The sequence below is a fragment of the Mesocricetus auratus genome, unplaced genomic scaffold (assembly GCF_017639785.1).
Source record: "Mesocricetus auratus isolate SY011 unplaced genomic scaffold, BCM_Maur_2.0 Super-Scaffold_6730, whole genome shotgun sequence".
NCBI classification, from domain to species: Eukaryota; Metazoa; Chordata; class Mammalia; order Rodentia; family Cricetidae; genus Mesocricetus; species Mesocricetus auratus.
In genome coordinates this window covers 32,648,935-32,663,423 of record NW_024429184.1, presented here as the reverse complement: position 1 = coordinate 32,663,423, position 14,489 = coordinate 32,648,935, and the positions used below count along the sequence as shown (strand labels likewise).

Sequence of the window (14,489 nt, the reverse complement as noted above, 5' to 3'; positions counted from 1 at the left end):
CCTCTGCATCTGAGGCTGACAGCTGAGCACTGAGAGCACAGACTGCTTTCCGTTTGACCTATGCTAGGGAAGGCCATGATCGATTGGCACTTGAAACAAAGGCTGTTTAGATGGTGGTAGAATTTCCAATAAAGCTTCCTGTGACAGAATAAATGTTGAATTCTGGACTGGCTGCTTACAGTTTGGGAAGTTCTGGCCATAGAGCAGACTGGAGCTCTGGGGTTGGCTGGCTTCGGGACAGGGAAAAGTTCAGTCACAGCGAACTGAGGAGGGGTACTCTGCATCCCACTTTGTTGTGTCTGTCTGCAGGTCTCAAATTGCCAACAGGAAAGTATTTCCTTCTTAAGATATTACTTTAACCAGCTTTCTCTAAAGTACACTTTTATGTTTGACCATTAGTTATCTGTATAATTTTCAAAGGCAAAATGTATGAGGCTTAGAAATGATTATGAATTCCATCAAACCTTAGATATGTGGATGAAACTCATTTTCTAAAATGAAACTGCTTCCCTAACATTCATTCATGCATCAAAATTTAGCTATTTATTTGCTTTAAAGGTTTGCCTTTGGTAAAATAATTATTCTCATTAGACTTACTTAAAAGAAGAGATTAAATCAGTAGCACTTAGAAAAGACATTGGGGCTTTGGAAATAAAATTAATTTAAAATGTATTTAAAATCAGTAATCTAAATCTAATCAAAATCCATGCTTGACTCTCGCTGTAGATAGGGATGATGCCCTTTGTATTTAAGTATAAAGATACCATAGTTGTTCAATTCCATTAACTAAGTGGGCAGGTGATAGTGGAAGCCTTGTGTATGAGCAAAAATACACATCTTTGTTTTCAACTCTTATTCAGTACAACGCATTATTCTAAAATGATAAGGCTGTTAAAGGTGATGATTAGTAATTGATTGTTTCCATAAATCTTCCTCCTCCACTATTCATATTCTCTCTATCATGATATATATATATATAACCATCTAGCTTAAAATGCAAACATTTGTCTCTTGTATACTTTTCAATCAGTTTTGGAAAATGTCCTTCAGCAGCAGTATTCACAATTACTAAATATAAGCTATATACTAAATAATAAAGAGGTATTGTCCCATGTTTCTAACAGCAGAGTGCAGTATTTTGCAAGGAGATAGGGTTTGAGGCTTATTCATTTCTATTAGACTATGGTTTTTGTGTGTTTCTTATTATAGAGTTCAGTTGTAAAGTGTGCTAAACTTTTTCTTCTACATATCCCACACTAAACTGCCTTATAAAATACGAATAAAAATGTTACTGCCACCGAGTTCCCGATTTAGTGAGGGCAAAGGCAAAGTGGGTTTCAAATGGGGAAAGACTGTCTCTTTCTACATATCAGTGTCTGCTCCAGAGCCACACTTGCGACAGAAGATCTCCATGTTCTGAGTTAGGAATCCTTCACCCACCAAGGAGACGGAACACTTTCCACAGTTGAAGCACTCACTGTGCCACTGGCGGTCTTGAAAGCAGATGAACTTGGCACCTCTGAGACCTGGAAAGGAATTGGAGGTAAAGAGTAATCCATTCTTTCCAATGATAGATTGAGAAGTCAACAAAAACTCAAGAAACCACTGAATACAGTGGTGAGCAAGATAATGTAGACACAAGTCATCCCACAGGGTGTGGCCCTCTGATCTCATGTCTAGCTGAGAAGTTCAGTCCCATAAGGTTCTAGCTCAATTCTGCTATATCAAGGAAAGCAAAACGAATCTAGAAATGCATTGTTTTTTAGATTTTTTTAATTTTGGAACCAATGGAGCAGAATTTATAGGTAGGTGTGAGTTATGCAATATGGATGCTGGGATCTAAATTCTGGTCATGATTGAGCAGCAAGCATTCTTAACAACTGAGCAATCTCTGTCTTATACAGAGTTTAGCTCATAGAGTAAGATCCTACTTTCTTTTCTTTATTAAACCTGTGGTTTATGTATCTATGAGAGTGTCATCATTATCTTACGAAAGTAAACTAGTACTGTCTAGTTTTATGTCAACCAGAGACTTAAGAGAGGGAGGAGCCTCAATTGAGAAAGTGCTTCCAGAAAAACCAGCTGTAGGTAGGCCTGTAGGACATTTTCTTTTTTTTTTCTTATTTATTTTTAAGTTTAAATTTAGATTAGAAACAAGTTTGCTTCACAAGTCAGTTCCAGGTCCCTCTCCGTTTCCCTCCCCTCCTCCCATGCCCTCCCCCCAACCTCCCCAATATCCCCTCATTTCCCCAGGGAGGGTGAGGCCCTCCATGGGGGTGTCCTCAGTCTGTCATTTCATCCAGGGCAGGGCCCAGACCCTCCCCCAAGAGTTCAGGGTGACAGTGCATCTCACATTGTTGGATGGGAGTCCAAAATTAGTGACTTGTGAGTAAGGAACCAGACCATTTTGGGTGGTACATCTGTGGACTGGTGGTCCTGAGTTGTGTAAGAAAGCAGGCTGAGCAAGCAACAAATAGCAGATCAGTAAGCAGAACTCCTCCGTTATCTCTGCATCAGCTCTTGCCTCCAGGTTCCTGCCCTGCTTGAGTTCCTGTTCTGACTTCAAACAGTGATATGGCAGTTTAAAAGCCCTTTCTTCCCTAACTTGCTTTTTGGTCATGGTGTGTTATTACAGAAATAGAAACCCTAACTAAGACGTATGCCAATTAATTATTTTTTAAAGTTTTAATAAGGTAACTGTAAGAACAAGGTTCTGTGTGAACATAAATAATCTCTCTCCATAAAACTAATTATTGAGTATGTAGGACTTGGAAGTTTTTGAGTTATTCTTAATTCTATTAGCAGTCATATACAAGTGGTAAATGTAAAAGTAACTATAGAATTTTATGAAGAAGAAATGGAGACATCTAGCAGTATGACGCTAAGGTCTGACCCAACCCTGAGGTTCTTGGAAATTTGTTCCAAATTTGGTTGTGGTTATTTCTTTAGGTCACCAGGGTCATTTGCAGCAACAAAGTCATTTAGGAGACTGATCTGCTGCTGGATGTGGTAGTGTGCATCTTTAATCTCAGATATTTGGGACACAGAGGCAGACAGGTCTATGATCTTTGTGAGTCCAAGGCCAGCCTAGTTTACATATTGAGTCCCAGGCTAGCCAGTGCTACATGCTGAGACCTTGTCTCTAAAAAAAAAAAAAAAACGGAGCAAGCAATCTTTGACACCTATTTCATCTAGCTTCATTTGTACCTCATAAAAGCCTAGATGTTAGCATCATGTTCAATTTGAGGAACAGTGAAGTTCAGCCACTCATCTAAAGTCACCAGCTGGCAAGATCTGACTCAAACTGTGCAGTCTGGCTTTACAGCCTAAGCTATTAACCTCACTAAATTAGTTTTATCTTTGTGAGGAACGTAACTTGGAACATTAATGTTTCTTTCTGAAGAAACTTTAGTGTTTGAAACTCCATTTTCTCTAAATAAAAAGAAATGAAGGTAAGCCAATATATGGTCCTTTTCCACTTATTTTGTAGATATGGCAAATGCAGACCTCCAGGGGGAGGTATTTAACCATAGTCTAGCAACACAGACAGAGTCAGAGTCTGACAATGTTCAGAGCACTTTCACTACATCAAGCTGCTTCATCTAGCTCAGGTAGCTCAAAAGGCAGTGACATCTTAAAAGGGGAGACATAATTTTAGTTACAAATTATAAATTTTATTCTTGTACTCAAAAATAAGTGTGGCTCCCATCTCTCATCAAAGAAGTGTCTCTTATAGCAAATAGAGGTAGTTGCAGAAAACCACAGATGGACAAAGTTTTGAGATCAACAGGTGGTGTAGAGCCCAGCCTCAACAGTTACATGTATAATGTAACTCCTGCACTTAAGTTTAAGGGGGCATCTTTGAAAAGGGGATGGCAAGAGTCTAAGAGGCAGAAGACTGTGAACTGTGTGAGTTTGTGTCTCCTAGAAATGATTGCATTAACAAGACATGAATAATGACACTATCAATAGATGCAGAACTGGAAAAAAAAACCTCACTCAACACCTAAACAAAGAACCACAGGTAATGAACGACTGCTGAGAAAGGGTGGACTAGCCTCTCCCAGGGTTTCCCACTCTCTAACTGGTTATCCAGTATAAAGCAGTCTCTCTGAAAACATATGCACACAAACAGCAAAAACAGACTCAGTAGACTGTACTTACTATATATTTGCACTTTTGTGTGTGTGTGTGTAACCATAATCAAAGAAAAAGAGACTGTCAAAATGAGACTGAGGAGGAAAATGGGAGGAATTTGAGAAGGGGAAATTGGAAGGGGTGAAGGGAAGACAGTAAAGGGAAGAAGTAATGTAATTATATTTTAATTAAAATAAAACTACAAAAGAAAATCAGTTATATCTGTAATTAGTTCAAATAAAGTCAATTCATTGTAATAGTACCAGTAAACTATATATAACCACCTATAGGTAGATTTACTTAACATAGGGAACTATACTAAAAGCATCCTAACAGAAATAGCTTCTCTTCAAATTAATATTGATTTCTAATTGTATTTGTAATGCAAATATTATAGAATGTATAAATCAACCTAATTAACATCCTTCAGATACATCTTTTAAAATTCAGTCTTTTATGGATTTTCAATTATATAATGCGTCATCATTCACTGTGGTCACCACAGTGTACAGTAAGTTTCCTGAACTTGAACCTATCTGTAAGAAACCATAGTGCCTAAGATGGCTAAGTGTTTGTATGAGTTCACAACTTCTGAAGATAAACATATAGCGTTCCCAGGGTTCTCTGTTGTGTGTTTATTTCATTTTAAAGAAGCCTTACTTTAGGGATTTATGAAATACTAGAAGGAGCTGGGAGTTTTTGCAGGCATTTCAGTCTTAAGACAATCCTTAGAAATGCCTTTAGGTTGACTCTGCTTACTTAACTACTGTCACATTTAGATTCATTTATGTTTGTGTAAAACTGCTAGCTTCAATACCAAGCTGTTTTCAGACTATAGCTCTGTAGTAGAGCTTGACTTCAGGCATGGTGATGCCTCCAGAAGTTCCTTTATTGTACAGGATTGCTTTGACTATCTTGGTTTTTTTTCCACATAAAGTTGAGAATTGTCCTTTTAAGGTCTGTGAAGAATTGTGCTGAGATTTTTGATAGGAATTGCAATGAATCTGTAGATTGCTTTTGGCAAGATTGTCATTTTTACTATATTGATCCTATCAATCCAAGAGCATGGGAGGTCTTTCCATTTTCTGTTATCTTCTTTAATTTCTTTCTTTAAAGATTTAAAGTTCTTGTCATTTAAGTCTTTCACTTGTTTGGTTAGAGTAACCCCAAGATATTTTATACTGTTTGTGGCTATTGTGAAAGGTGATATTTCTCTGATTTCTTTCTTAAGCCTGTTTATCATCTAAATAAAGGAGTGCCACTGACGTTTTTATTTTTATTTTTTGAGTTAATCTTGTATCCTGCCACTTTATTGTGTGTACTCTCTCAGCCTAGGTACTGGGGGGAGGGCCTAGGCTCTGCCCCAAATGATGTGACAGACTTTGATGATCCCCCATAGGAGACCTCACCCTCTCTGAGGAGTGGATGGTTGTGGGATGGGGAGTTAGTGGTGGGATGGGAGGATGGGAGGGAGAGGGAAAAGGGATTGGTATGTAAAATAAGATTGTTTTAATTTAAATTAAAAATTAATAAAAAAACTGTTGGTTTCTGTCTATACTGAGTGAAACTTGGTGTCGTTGACTGATGGAACATTTAGCAGAAACACTGTTTAGGCACATGGTTCTGTGATGGAACAGATCTCCACTAACTGTTAGAATTCTTAAATAACTGTAAAAATATTTTGAAATATTTAACCTCTTAATTTCCTCATCGGAAAACCTCTGTTTCTGGCCCAATTTAAGTAAAATTAGAGCAGGATGTGATCGGAGGGTTTCCTAAGTGGATTCTGGAGTCCTGGTGTTTTTAAACATCAGGGAGTCCTGTGTTATAACTAAAACTGATGGAGTTGGTAACTGCCTCCCCTTGTAGCAGCTGCCAGATGAATAGAAGACCAGAGATCAGAGTGGTTAGGAACACATGCTGAGAGGCCCAATAGCCTGTAATTGTTCATGTAAGACCTTGTAAGAGTCAAGGAGGTAACATAGCTGAATGACAGAGCAACGAAGACCTGCCCCTATAATAGGGAGCCACTCTGTTGGTTAGAAGAGTGACTTGGGAATTTGTCTTTAGTTGCAACAATTACTTTTATATTAGTCCCCTCCATTACCCTGTGAATTAAATATTGGCTAAGTAAAATCTGTCTGCTAGCCAAACACAATTCATGGACCAGTGTGAATCAGAAAGCATGTGTATGGACAAACAGGATTGTGCTTATCCTGGAGACCACTTCCTCCATTTGCAAGTAGGTGTAAAGCCTTCAAGTTTAGCTTAGCAAAGAAAATAGTTTCCTTACATGCACATGCACACACACACACAAATGACAGACAGAGAGAGAGAGAGATCCGAGGTCACAGGAAAAAAGATGTTATGCAATATGAGCTAAAAGTTGAAATGTGATCGAAGAATACTGAGACCAGGAAGTGAAAGTATAGCTCTGTCATATTATTAATGACAACAAATTGCCTGGAAGAACAGCTTCTGGGTTTGTCAAGTCTCCTGCTGGCTTCAGCTTCTTCACCACAGGATTAACATTTTAAAGATGGCTCTGAGGAAAACACTGCACTCCTCCAACCCTTTGAGAAGTTACTTAGCATGGGTCGATTTATCATCTATGTTATTTTTTAAACCATGTCTCATGTACTTCCTTAGTAGAATACTACGTTTTCTTTCATAATCAACTTGCTGCGAGTACAAAGAAAGGAGTAATACATTTGTTTTAAGCATCTTAAAAAGAAAGTAAATTAATTTCTGTTCTATGTTACTCTAATTACAGCTGTGGCTATTTTACAGAATAGTTTAATTAAAACCTTTTGTATTTTAAATCTGTTTTGCTTTTGTTGGAATTAAGTAGAATTCTGATTCAGTAATATCCCTCTACCCTTGCAATTTCTGAGCCTCAAATTAGGCCTCCTTATTGGGGCCTCCTCTGACCTTTTAGCTTATCCATTTTCCTTCCTTGGACTATGGCTGTCTTTAGAAACCATACTATTAGGTTTAACATTTATTTTTTTACAGTGTACAAACAGCCAAACTACATTCTATCATTTCCTTGAGGAGGTCCATGTAAAAATGTAAATTTATAAGTCCATTTCAAAAGGAAATATAGCAGGAAAAAATTAAGTTTTTATTTGCATTTCCTATATTAACCACATAGCATTTTACAACATTCTAACTGCATCGTGGTAGAACCATGGTGAACTGAAGCACTTACCAGTGATGGGCTTGGTGCAGGCTGCACACTTTTTGGCATAAAGATGGTTGTAGCAATCCAGGCAGAATGGGAAATCATCCCTAGACATAAATGCCTCCTCGCAAAGCTCTTTCCTACAGCCGCTGCACAGAAAACACTCTTTATGCCATAACTGGTCACGGAAGGTGATCCCACCAGAAGTTATCACCTGCCAAAGCATTAGCAGAAGGCAATGAATGTGGATTCAGACAATCTCACAATGCTTCTCCAGACCCACGTTTGGTGTGCTCTGCTCTTGCATTAGGAGGCTGTTTTCCTTGAAATCCTCTAAGATTTTAGAAAACGATATAAGAAGCCAAATGTTATAGGGATTATACAGAGCCTCAGAAATGAAAATTAGTTCAATCTTCTGAAGGAATTCATCAGAAAAGAGGCAGAAACCCCTTGGACATGGGAAAATCATAAAGGAAACAGGTGCTTGGTTTACTTCATCTTTTTGTAAGTCTTATTTTTATATCCAAAGATCTTCAGTTAGTGCTAACCCCGCTCTAACCTACCCATTTTTATCAACATCTGACCTTGAATAATGCTGGAAAACATGATAAAAACAAAACATAAACCATATGGCTACTTTTTCTTGGTAGCCTATAGCATGTCTGAGAAGACTCAGTTGTGGAGATCCTGGGTTGAGCTGATGAGCACCTTCAATGTGAGCAAAAAATCACTTCTTATCCCCACCGGCAGTACTGATTTATGACGGCGTTTTCCAGATACTCTCAACACCTTTCCATTGCGTAGACCCCCAGATACTCTCAACACTTCTACATTGCATAGACTCAGTCTTTCTGCAGAGGAACAGTCCCTGAGTGATGGACGATGGGGTTACTTGCTGCAGCCACTGAGAGGTGGCACGGAACTTGCACATTCTCTACCATCTGTGTACTCAGCCGTGTTGGAAAGCCATTACACTACGGGACTTTGAAGAAGAAAGTGGGCACAGCTAATGGGTGAATTTTCAGTTTCAAGTCTCAGATGGTGTGCAGGATTCAGATTCCCAGTATGAACATAAAGGCTCTGCATGAAGTCATGAATCTGTAATATATAATGAGCCTCAGATGCTTATGGGTTTTTGTTGTTTGTTAGATTGTTTTTGTTTTCAAGGCGGGGTTTCTCTGTGTAACAGCCCTGGCTGTCCTGGAATTGCTTTGTAGACCAGGCTGGCCTTGAACTCACTGAGATCCACCTGCCTCTGCCTCCCTACCACTGGGATTAAAGGCATGCACCACCACTGAGTCTTCATAAAGTTTTCATAGAACTGGGGAATTGAACCCAAGGCCCCATGCATGCCAGGAAGACATGTTATCACTTAGCTAGCACATAGTTTGATATGCATATTCTTTGATAGGTTGAAACATCTTTTTGAGAACTAGGTTGATAAATATTAGTTAAGTCTTCTGTTTAGCTACTTTACAATCATCGGTTCTTTCAAATTCGTGGATGGTGACCTTATAGAGCTGTCGAGGAAACTGGAATATGTTCATGTCTATCTCTTGTGAAGGGTAAGGAAATGTGATGTTGAAGATGGCTGCTACAGCTCTATATTAATTTTACCTAATGCTAAAAATATAAGCCTACTTAAGCCTTCTTTGTTTGCTGACAAACAGGTATATTGTTTGTCTATCACATAGGTCTTAGAAAAAATATTCTAAACACACGTTGACCTTATATCAAGTTTCTCAGAAACTAAGGATATTTGATAGGAGTCATTGTTTTTAGAAGGAAAAAGCATACTATACTGTTCTGAATAAGTAAGTGAGGAACACAGTGGTATGTGAGGAGTAAAGCAATTTAAAATACCTCCTACTGACTTCAAATGCTTGACAGCAGGCACAGGCAAAATCATGTTTCCTTTGATTTGTTTGGTCAAATGATTTGTAGGCAGTGCTTAAAAGATCTGAAACTTGAAAAATGGATTCCCAGCAAAATAATAAATCCTAGAGCTCTGGAACATTTGAAAAAAAGTTTGCCCATGATTATATTCCTTTTGAAGAAGTAGGCAGAAAATATCTAAGTCTAATATCTAAGTCTGGGTTGATCCTCGACTTAGAATAAGTTTCTTTTCTGCTAAAGTAGAAACAGAAGCAATGTGTGTGTATGTGCATGTGTGTCTTTGTGTGTATGTGTCTATCTATGAATGTTTGTGTCTGTGTTGCACATGTGTGTGTGTTTTTTGCATCTGTCTGTGTGTGTGCATGTGTGCGTGTGTTTTTGTGTGTCTGTACATGCTTGTATGTGGCTGTCTGTCTGTGTGTGTGTCTCTCTGTGTGTCTGTTTATGTGTGTATATGCATGTGTGTATCTTTGTCTGTGTTTGCACATGTGTTTCTCTATGTGTGTGTCTGTGCATGTGTGTGTGTCTTTGTGTGTCTGTGTGTACACATGTGTATGTCTATGTGTGTGTGCATGTGTGTGAGTGTGCATGTGTGCGCGTGCATGTGTGTATCTATATAGAGGTTAGAGGCTGACATTAATTGTCCTTGTTTATTACTCTCCACTCTCCACCCTAGTTTTTTAGAGAGGGTCTCTCGCTGAACTTTGAGTTCTCCATTTCATCCGGACTCTCTCCGGTTACAGATTTAAGCCACCAGGCCCAGCCTTTACGTTGGTGCTGGGATCTGAACTCATCTTTCCATGCTTATGTGGCAAGAGAACCATCTCCCCAATCTGACAGTAAGGATTTTGAGCATAATAGACAGCAGTTAATGAACTGAAGAACACATTCAATTCTATTTTTATCCTGAAGAATTCTAATCTGAAGCCCTTACAGCTTGAGCCACCAGGTTCTTAGTAGAAAATTCTAGTAGAACAAAATGAAAATGGTAAGAGGCCTGGTTGTCAAGAAGCTTGGCTTTACTTGAGCCAAATTTTGTCTTGGTTTTGAATTGGACAGAGTCTCTGTCTTTAGCTTTGATCACAATCATTTATAGCCAGCGTCTCCTAAAGAATGTAGTTTAAAACTGAAATAGAAAGTAATCCTCATGACCATCTGTCTACAACCCATTTCATAAGGTTCTAATGACATCAAAGCCTGTCTTCCATGTAGCCACCATCTTCTATAGCCTGGAAAACCTAGCACTTTGACCCAGGCATCTTGAGTCTTTATAACATTGAAAGGAAGTCTCTATTGTGGCCAATAGATTACATGACACTTCCCACAAGTTTCATTAATGTTGTAGCCTAAGCTGAGACCTAAGATTGAAGCCTCTCAGAACATGATAAGTCCATTCATTTCATTTCCAGCGTGTGCTGTAAATGCCATTGATCCTGGAAGCCATTAGGTTTCTTATGTCACATGCTCATGGGACAGGATTTGATTATTGCTCATATCATTGTTTTTGAAGCCAGCATTTTTGGAAAAGTAGTAGAGACTTTCAGGTAGTAGATTATTTCCTGTCTCATCACTATTCACTGTGGCTCTTAGCTACCATTAGGGTGTAATATAATAATTATAAGTCTGTAAAGTGTATTTGTTATTTTGTTCCATAGGCAACACTGGTGTCACCAATTACTGTACCATGTGTGTATATATACATGCTTGTGTATGTACCTGTGGAAAGTGTAACAAGCTCTCCAGCTCTTCAAATGCAAATACACAGTGGTTTTGAGAGCTGTCAAGACAGTTACAGTGTCGCATTCTACAATTCACAGTGCCATTTTAAACTAATGGTGCTTTGTGTGTCAAGGATGTCTTTGGGAATATCAGTACATATTTTATGAATACTGACTGGCTTCATCAAGATGATGGACATGAGTTACTTTTCACATAAAAGCATAGACAATGAAATGTTAGGCCATGTTTAGTTCTAAAAAGAATGAATTTTTCCTTCTGGAAAGTGTACTTTGAATGGGGAAACAAGTGAGAAGGCTTTTGTGCTGGGGGGGATGAGGAAACTATAGCTTTGGGGCTTTTTTGTGTCTTCACAACATCTGGATTTCCCTCACAATATGCCACCTACTTAAGCCTACCAGTCTTCTCCTTGATAACACAAAGCCTCAAGACCAGAAGAGATTTCAGTTACTAGAAAATAAGAGGCCGGTTTCCTAGTACCTGTTCCGTATTTCCCTGAAACAGTTGATACCAAATGCATCAAAATTGCCTTCTAGGAACCAATAGGAATGTACCTGTCCCAGAACAAAGTTCCTCTAGGCCATGAATGGGACTGAGAGGTAAAATCACCTGTTAATTGAATATTAGATCCATGATCTGAGGTGGAATTTTATGGCTATTAAAAACAGTAAGGCGTGTTCATTATGAGAATTTCAGTTTGGAATGTGTTGAAATTTAAAAGTGACACCATGCGTTCGATAGAGCATGATGGAGTCACTTCATTCCAAATATATAAGGCAGGTAAAAACCATTGTTCTGGAATGTTCCATATATTTACCCTCTTTAGACAATTACCTTCTTACAGAAGTTGCAGTAGTGAGCAAATTCCTTCTCGAAACATGGCACACAATAATTGCCACTCTCTTTTGAGATCAGAGGCTTGGTTCCTATTGGCTGTCGGCAGTGCTCACACACAAAGCAGGTTTCGTGCCAGTAGTTGCCCCTAAATTCCATTTTTCGAGATCCTGGAAACCAAAGCAAGACTCTGTTAGAACAAGCCAGGCATACTTGTGTTTTCTTTAGGAAAACATACCTCAGTTATTTAAAATATTTTAAGTATAATCATAATACTGTATTACTATATAAATAAATAGTAAAAAAAACAAACCACTTTTAGAAAAACCTTTTGTAGTTTCTGAGATATTTCTTAGAGAAAAGAAAGCTAAGATCTGCTGTAAAGAGAGTGAAACACTCAGAGAAAACTCATGTAATTTCTGCAAAAGCTACGGGGAAGTCCCGCATTTAGAGGTTTAGAAGAGTTCATGGTTCAGACAGATTGAGTCATAGCCATCATTAGAGGCATAATTATAAATGCCCAGGGCACTACTCCCATGATACATATTGTGGGAATGACTTCTGAATTTACTTGACTTCCTAATATAGTAATGGTAGTAGTAATCATGAGGCGGGGCTGATTGAATCACGTTCTTATGCTGCTGTCCACAGTGATAGGAAAGGACTGAAAAACCAGAGAACATGGCAAAGAGAGGCAGAAAGATTTTAAGTTCCACAGGATCAGAAAGTCTGCTGTGAGATTGTGCCTTTTAGCATGAGAAGGTACTTACACCCATGAAATCTCAACATCATGGCTGCCAAAATAAGACCTGAACAATTCCAGTAACAATTGATGCTCTAACACAGATGTGGGACATTTCATGGAGTCCTATCCCTACGTGATAAGCTACAGCTAACAGCTGCCCAGAGAGGGATTAATTTTTTCCTAGGGATGAGCCACTGACAAGTTATCTGATCCTACATGGTCAGTCCTAGAGCACATATACCTGCAGGAATCTCTAAACGGACACTGCAGGCTGTATTTATATGCTTATTTGTTTTTATTTGTGTAACAACAAAGGTTAATGAGGAGGAGACTACAAATTTGAGAAAGGAACAAACTTAGGAGGGGTAGGTGGGAGGAGATGAAGATGGGAAATAATGTAAATGTATTTAAATTAAATTACTATTATTATTATTATTATTTAAAGTGAAGTTATTTACATGGACTCTGCTTCCCTAAGAGAAAGCAATGTCCCTCATACCAGTTTGTACAGCGCTATGAAAGGCCTCCTCTTGGGTCAGTGAAAAGGCAAAACTGGTAAAGGAGCTTGCTGCTCTGCCTAATGACATCAGTTTGATCTCTGGATGTCACTTGGTGGAAGGAGAGAATAAACTCACCAAAGTTGTCCTCTGATAGTCCCCACAACAGAAAAAAAATAGACACAATGAGTGAACGAATGAATTGATTGACTGAAAGAAAAATGAACTGGGCTGGAGAGATGGCTCAGCCATTAAAGGCTAGGCTCACAACCAAAAAAAAAAAAAATGAGAACTATCTCCAAGTCTGATGAAGAATGATGCCTTTTAATGCCATTGATTTTGCCCAAATCAGGATATTTTCGGTTGTGTTCCTGGTGCACACTTTATGCTTCAGTTCTATCTCTGGCTCATCATGCTTCTATGAGTTAGGTTTTATGAAAATAAGATATTGAGTGTTGTAATAAAATTACAAGATTACAGAGCACTGCAATTTATTTTGACCAAGAAGAATACATGAATTGGGAATTAGAGAAAGAAAGCAAGAACATTGCCTTCCTCACACCAGTGTTGTGCGCCACGGGTGCTTCCCAAAGAGTGATGACCACGTTCTTTGGGCAGAGGCAGCAGCATCTCACCTGGCATGATGGTTCTCTTGCAGTGGAAGCACTTGGAAGAACACTCATCGGAATAGCAGTCGGTGCACAGCAGACGTTCATCCTTGGCAACAAAAGGCTTTTCCACCAAGGAGTGATGGCATTTGGTGCACTTGAAGCATCCTTCATGCCAGTGATGGTTTTTGTAACAAAGATCCTTTGAAATAGCAAATAAAATTAATTAAATGTGCTTGCAAGGAAAAAAGTCATTTTCTAAGACAAGATGGAACATTCTCAGGGCTTAGCGCCAGGAGATTGTACCACTAGCTTGAGGGAAAGTTGTTGATACTGTTAGCCATAGAAAGACTATTCTCTGGGGTAATTAAGAGCAAAAGTCTGGCCTTGTTTGACTGACTACTCAAGGTCACTGAAAAATAACCTTACTGGAATTTGTCGATTTTCTCTACCTTCCTTTTATAACCTACAAGAAAGGTTTTACATGGAATAATTTTTGTTTTTTTATATCACAGTATCTTATTACCCCTTGAGACTTCAAGCAAACAAATGACAACACTTAGTTAAAGCAAAGGCAGGAAGGAAAGCAAATAATAAGCATAAAGGAGGATGAATTGTGATGAAAGGCACAGTCTGGGGGAGAAGGGAGACAAGGCAGAATTTTAAGTTGGAAAGAACAGGCTTTGAATTTTTTTAGTTTTCAAATTCTTTTATGTATTTTTGTATAATCTTAGTTGTTCCAGAAGTAACTCAATATTGAGTTGTAAAACTCTGGGGAAATAACTTCTTTAATTTTTTTTCACCTATCCTAAAAACTAACACACATGCATATACTAAAAGAAAAAAGAGTT

At 38.5% G+C, this 14,489-nt stretch overlaps 1 protein-coding gene across 1 annotated transcript in view; it reads right to left on the bottom strand.

The window, feature by feature from the left end:
• Positions 1–1,288: 1,288 nt before the first annotated feature.
• Fhl5 (four and a half LIM domains 5) overlaps positions 1,289–14,489 on the bottom strand; it is a 33,252-nt gene continuing 20,051 nt past the window's right edge. The window contains exons 4-7 of the mRNA XM_040740645.1: positions 13,666–13,840; positions 11,789–11,958; positions 7,349–7,535; positions 1,289–1,526 (exon numbers count right to left, since the gene is read on the bottom strand). Of these exons, the coding sequence (XP_040596579.1) occupies positions 1,363–1,526; positions 7,349–7,535; positions 11,789–11,958; positions 13,666–13,840 (696 nt within the window). The 3' untranslated portion in view covers positions 1,289–1,362. The remainder of the gene's footprint in view (positions 1,527–7,348; positions 7,536–11,788; positions 11,959–13,665; positions 13,841–14,489) is intronic.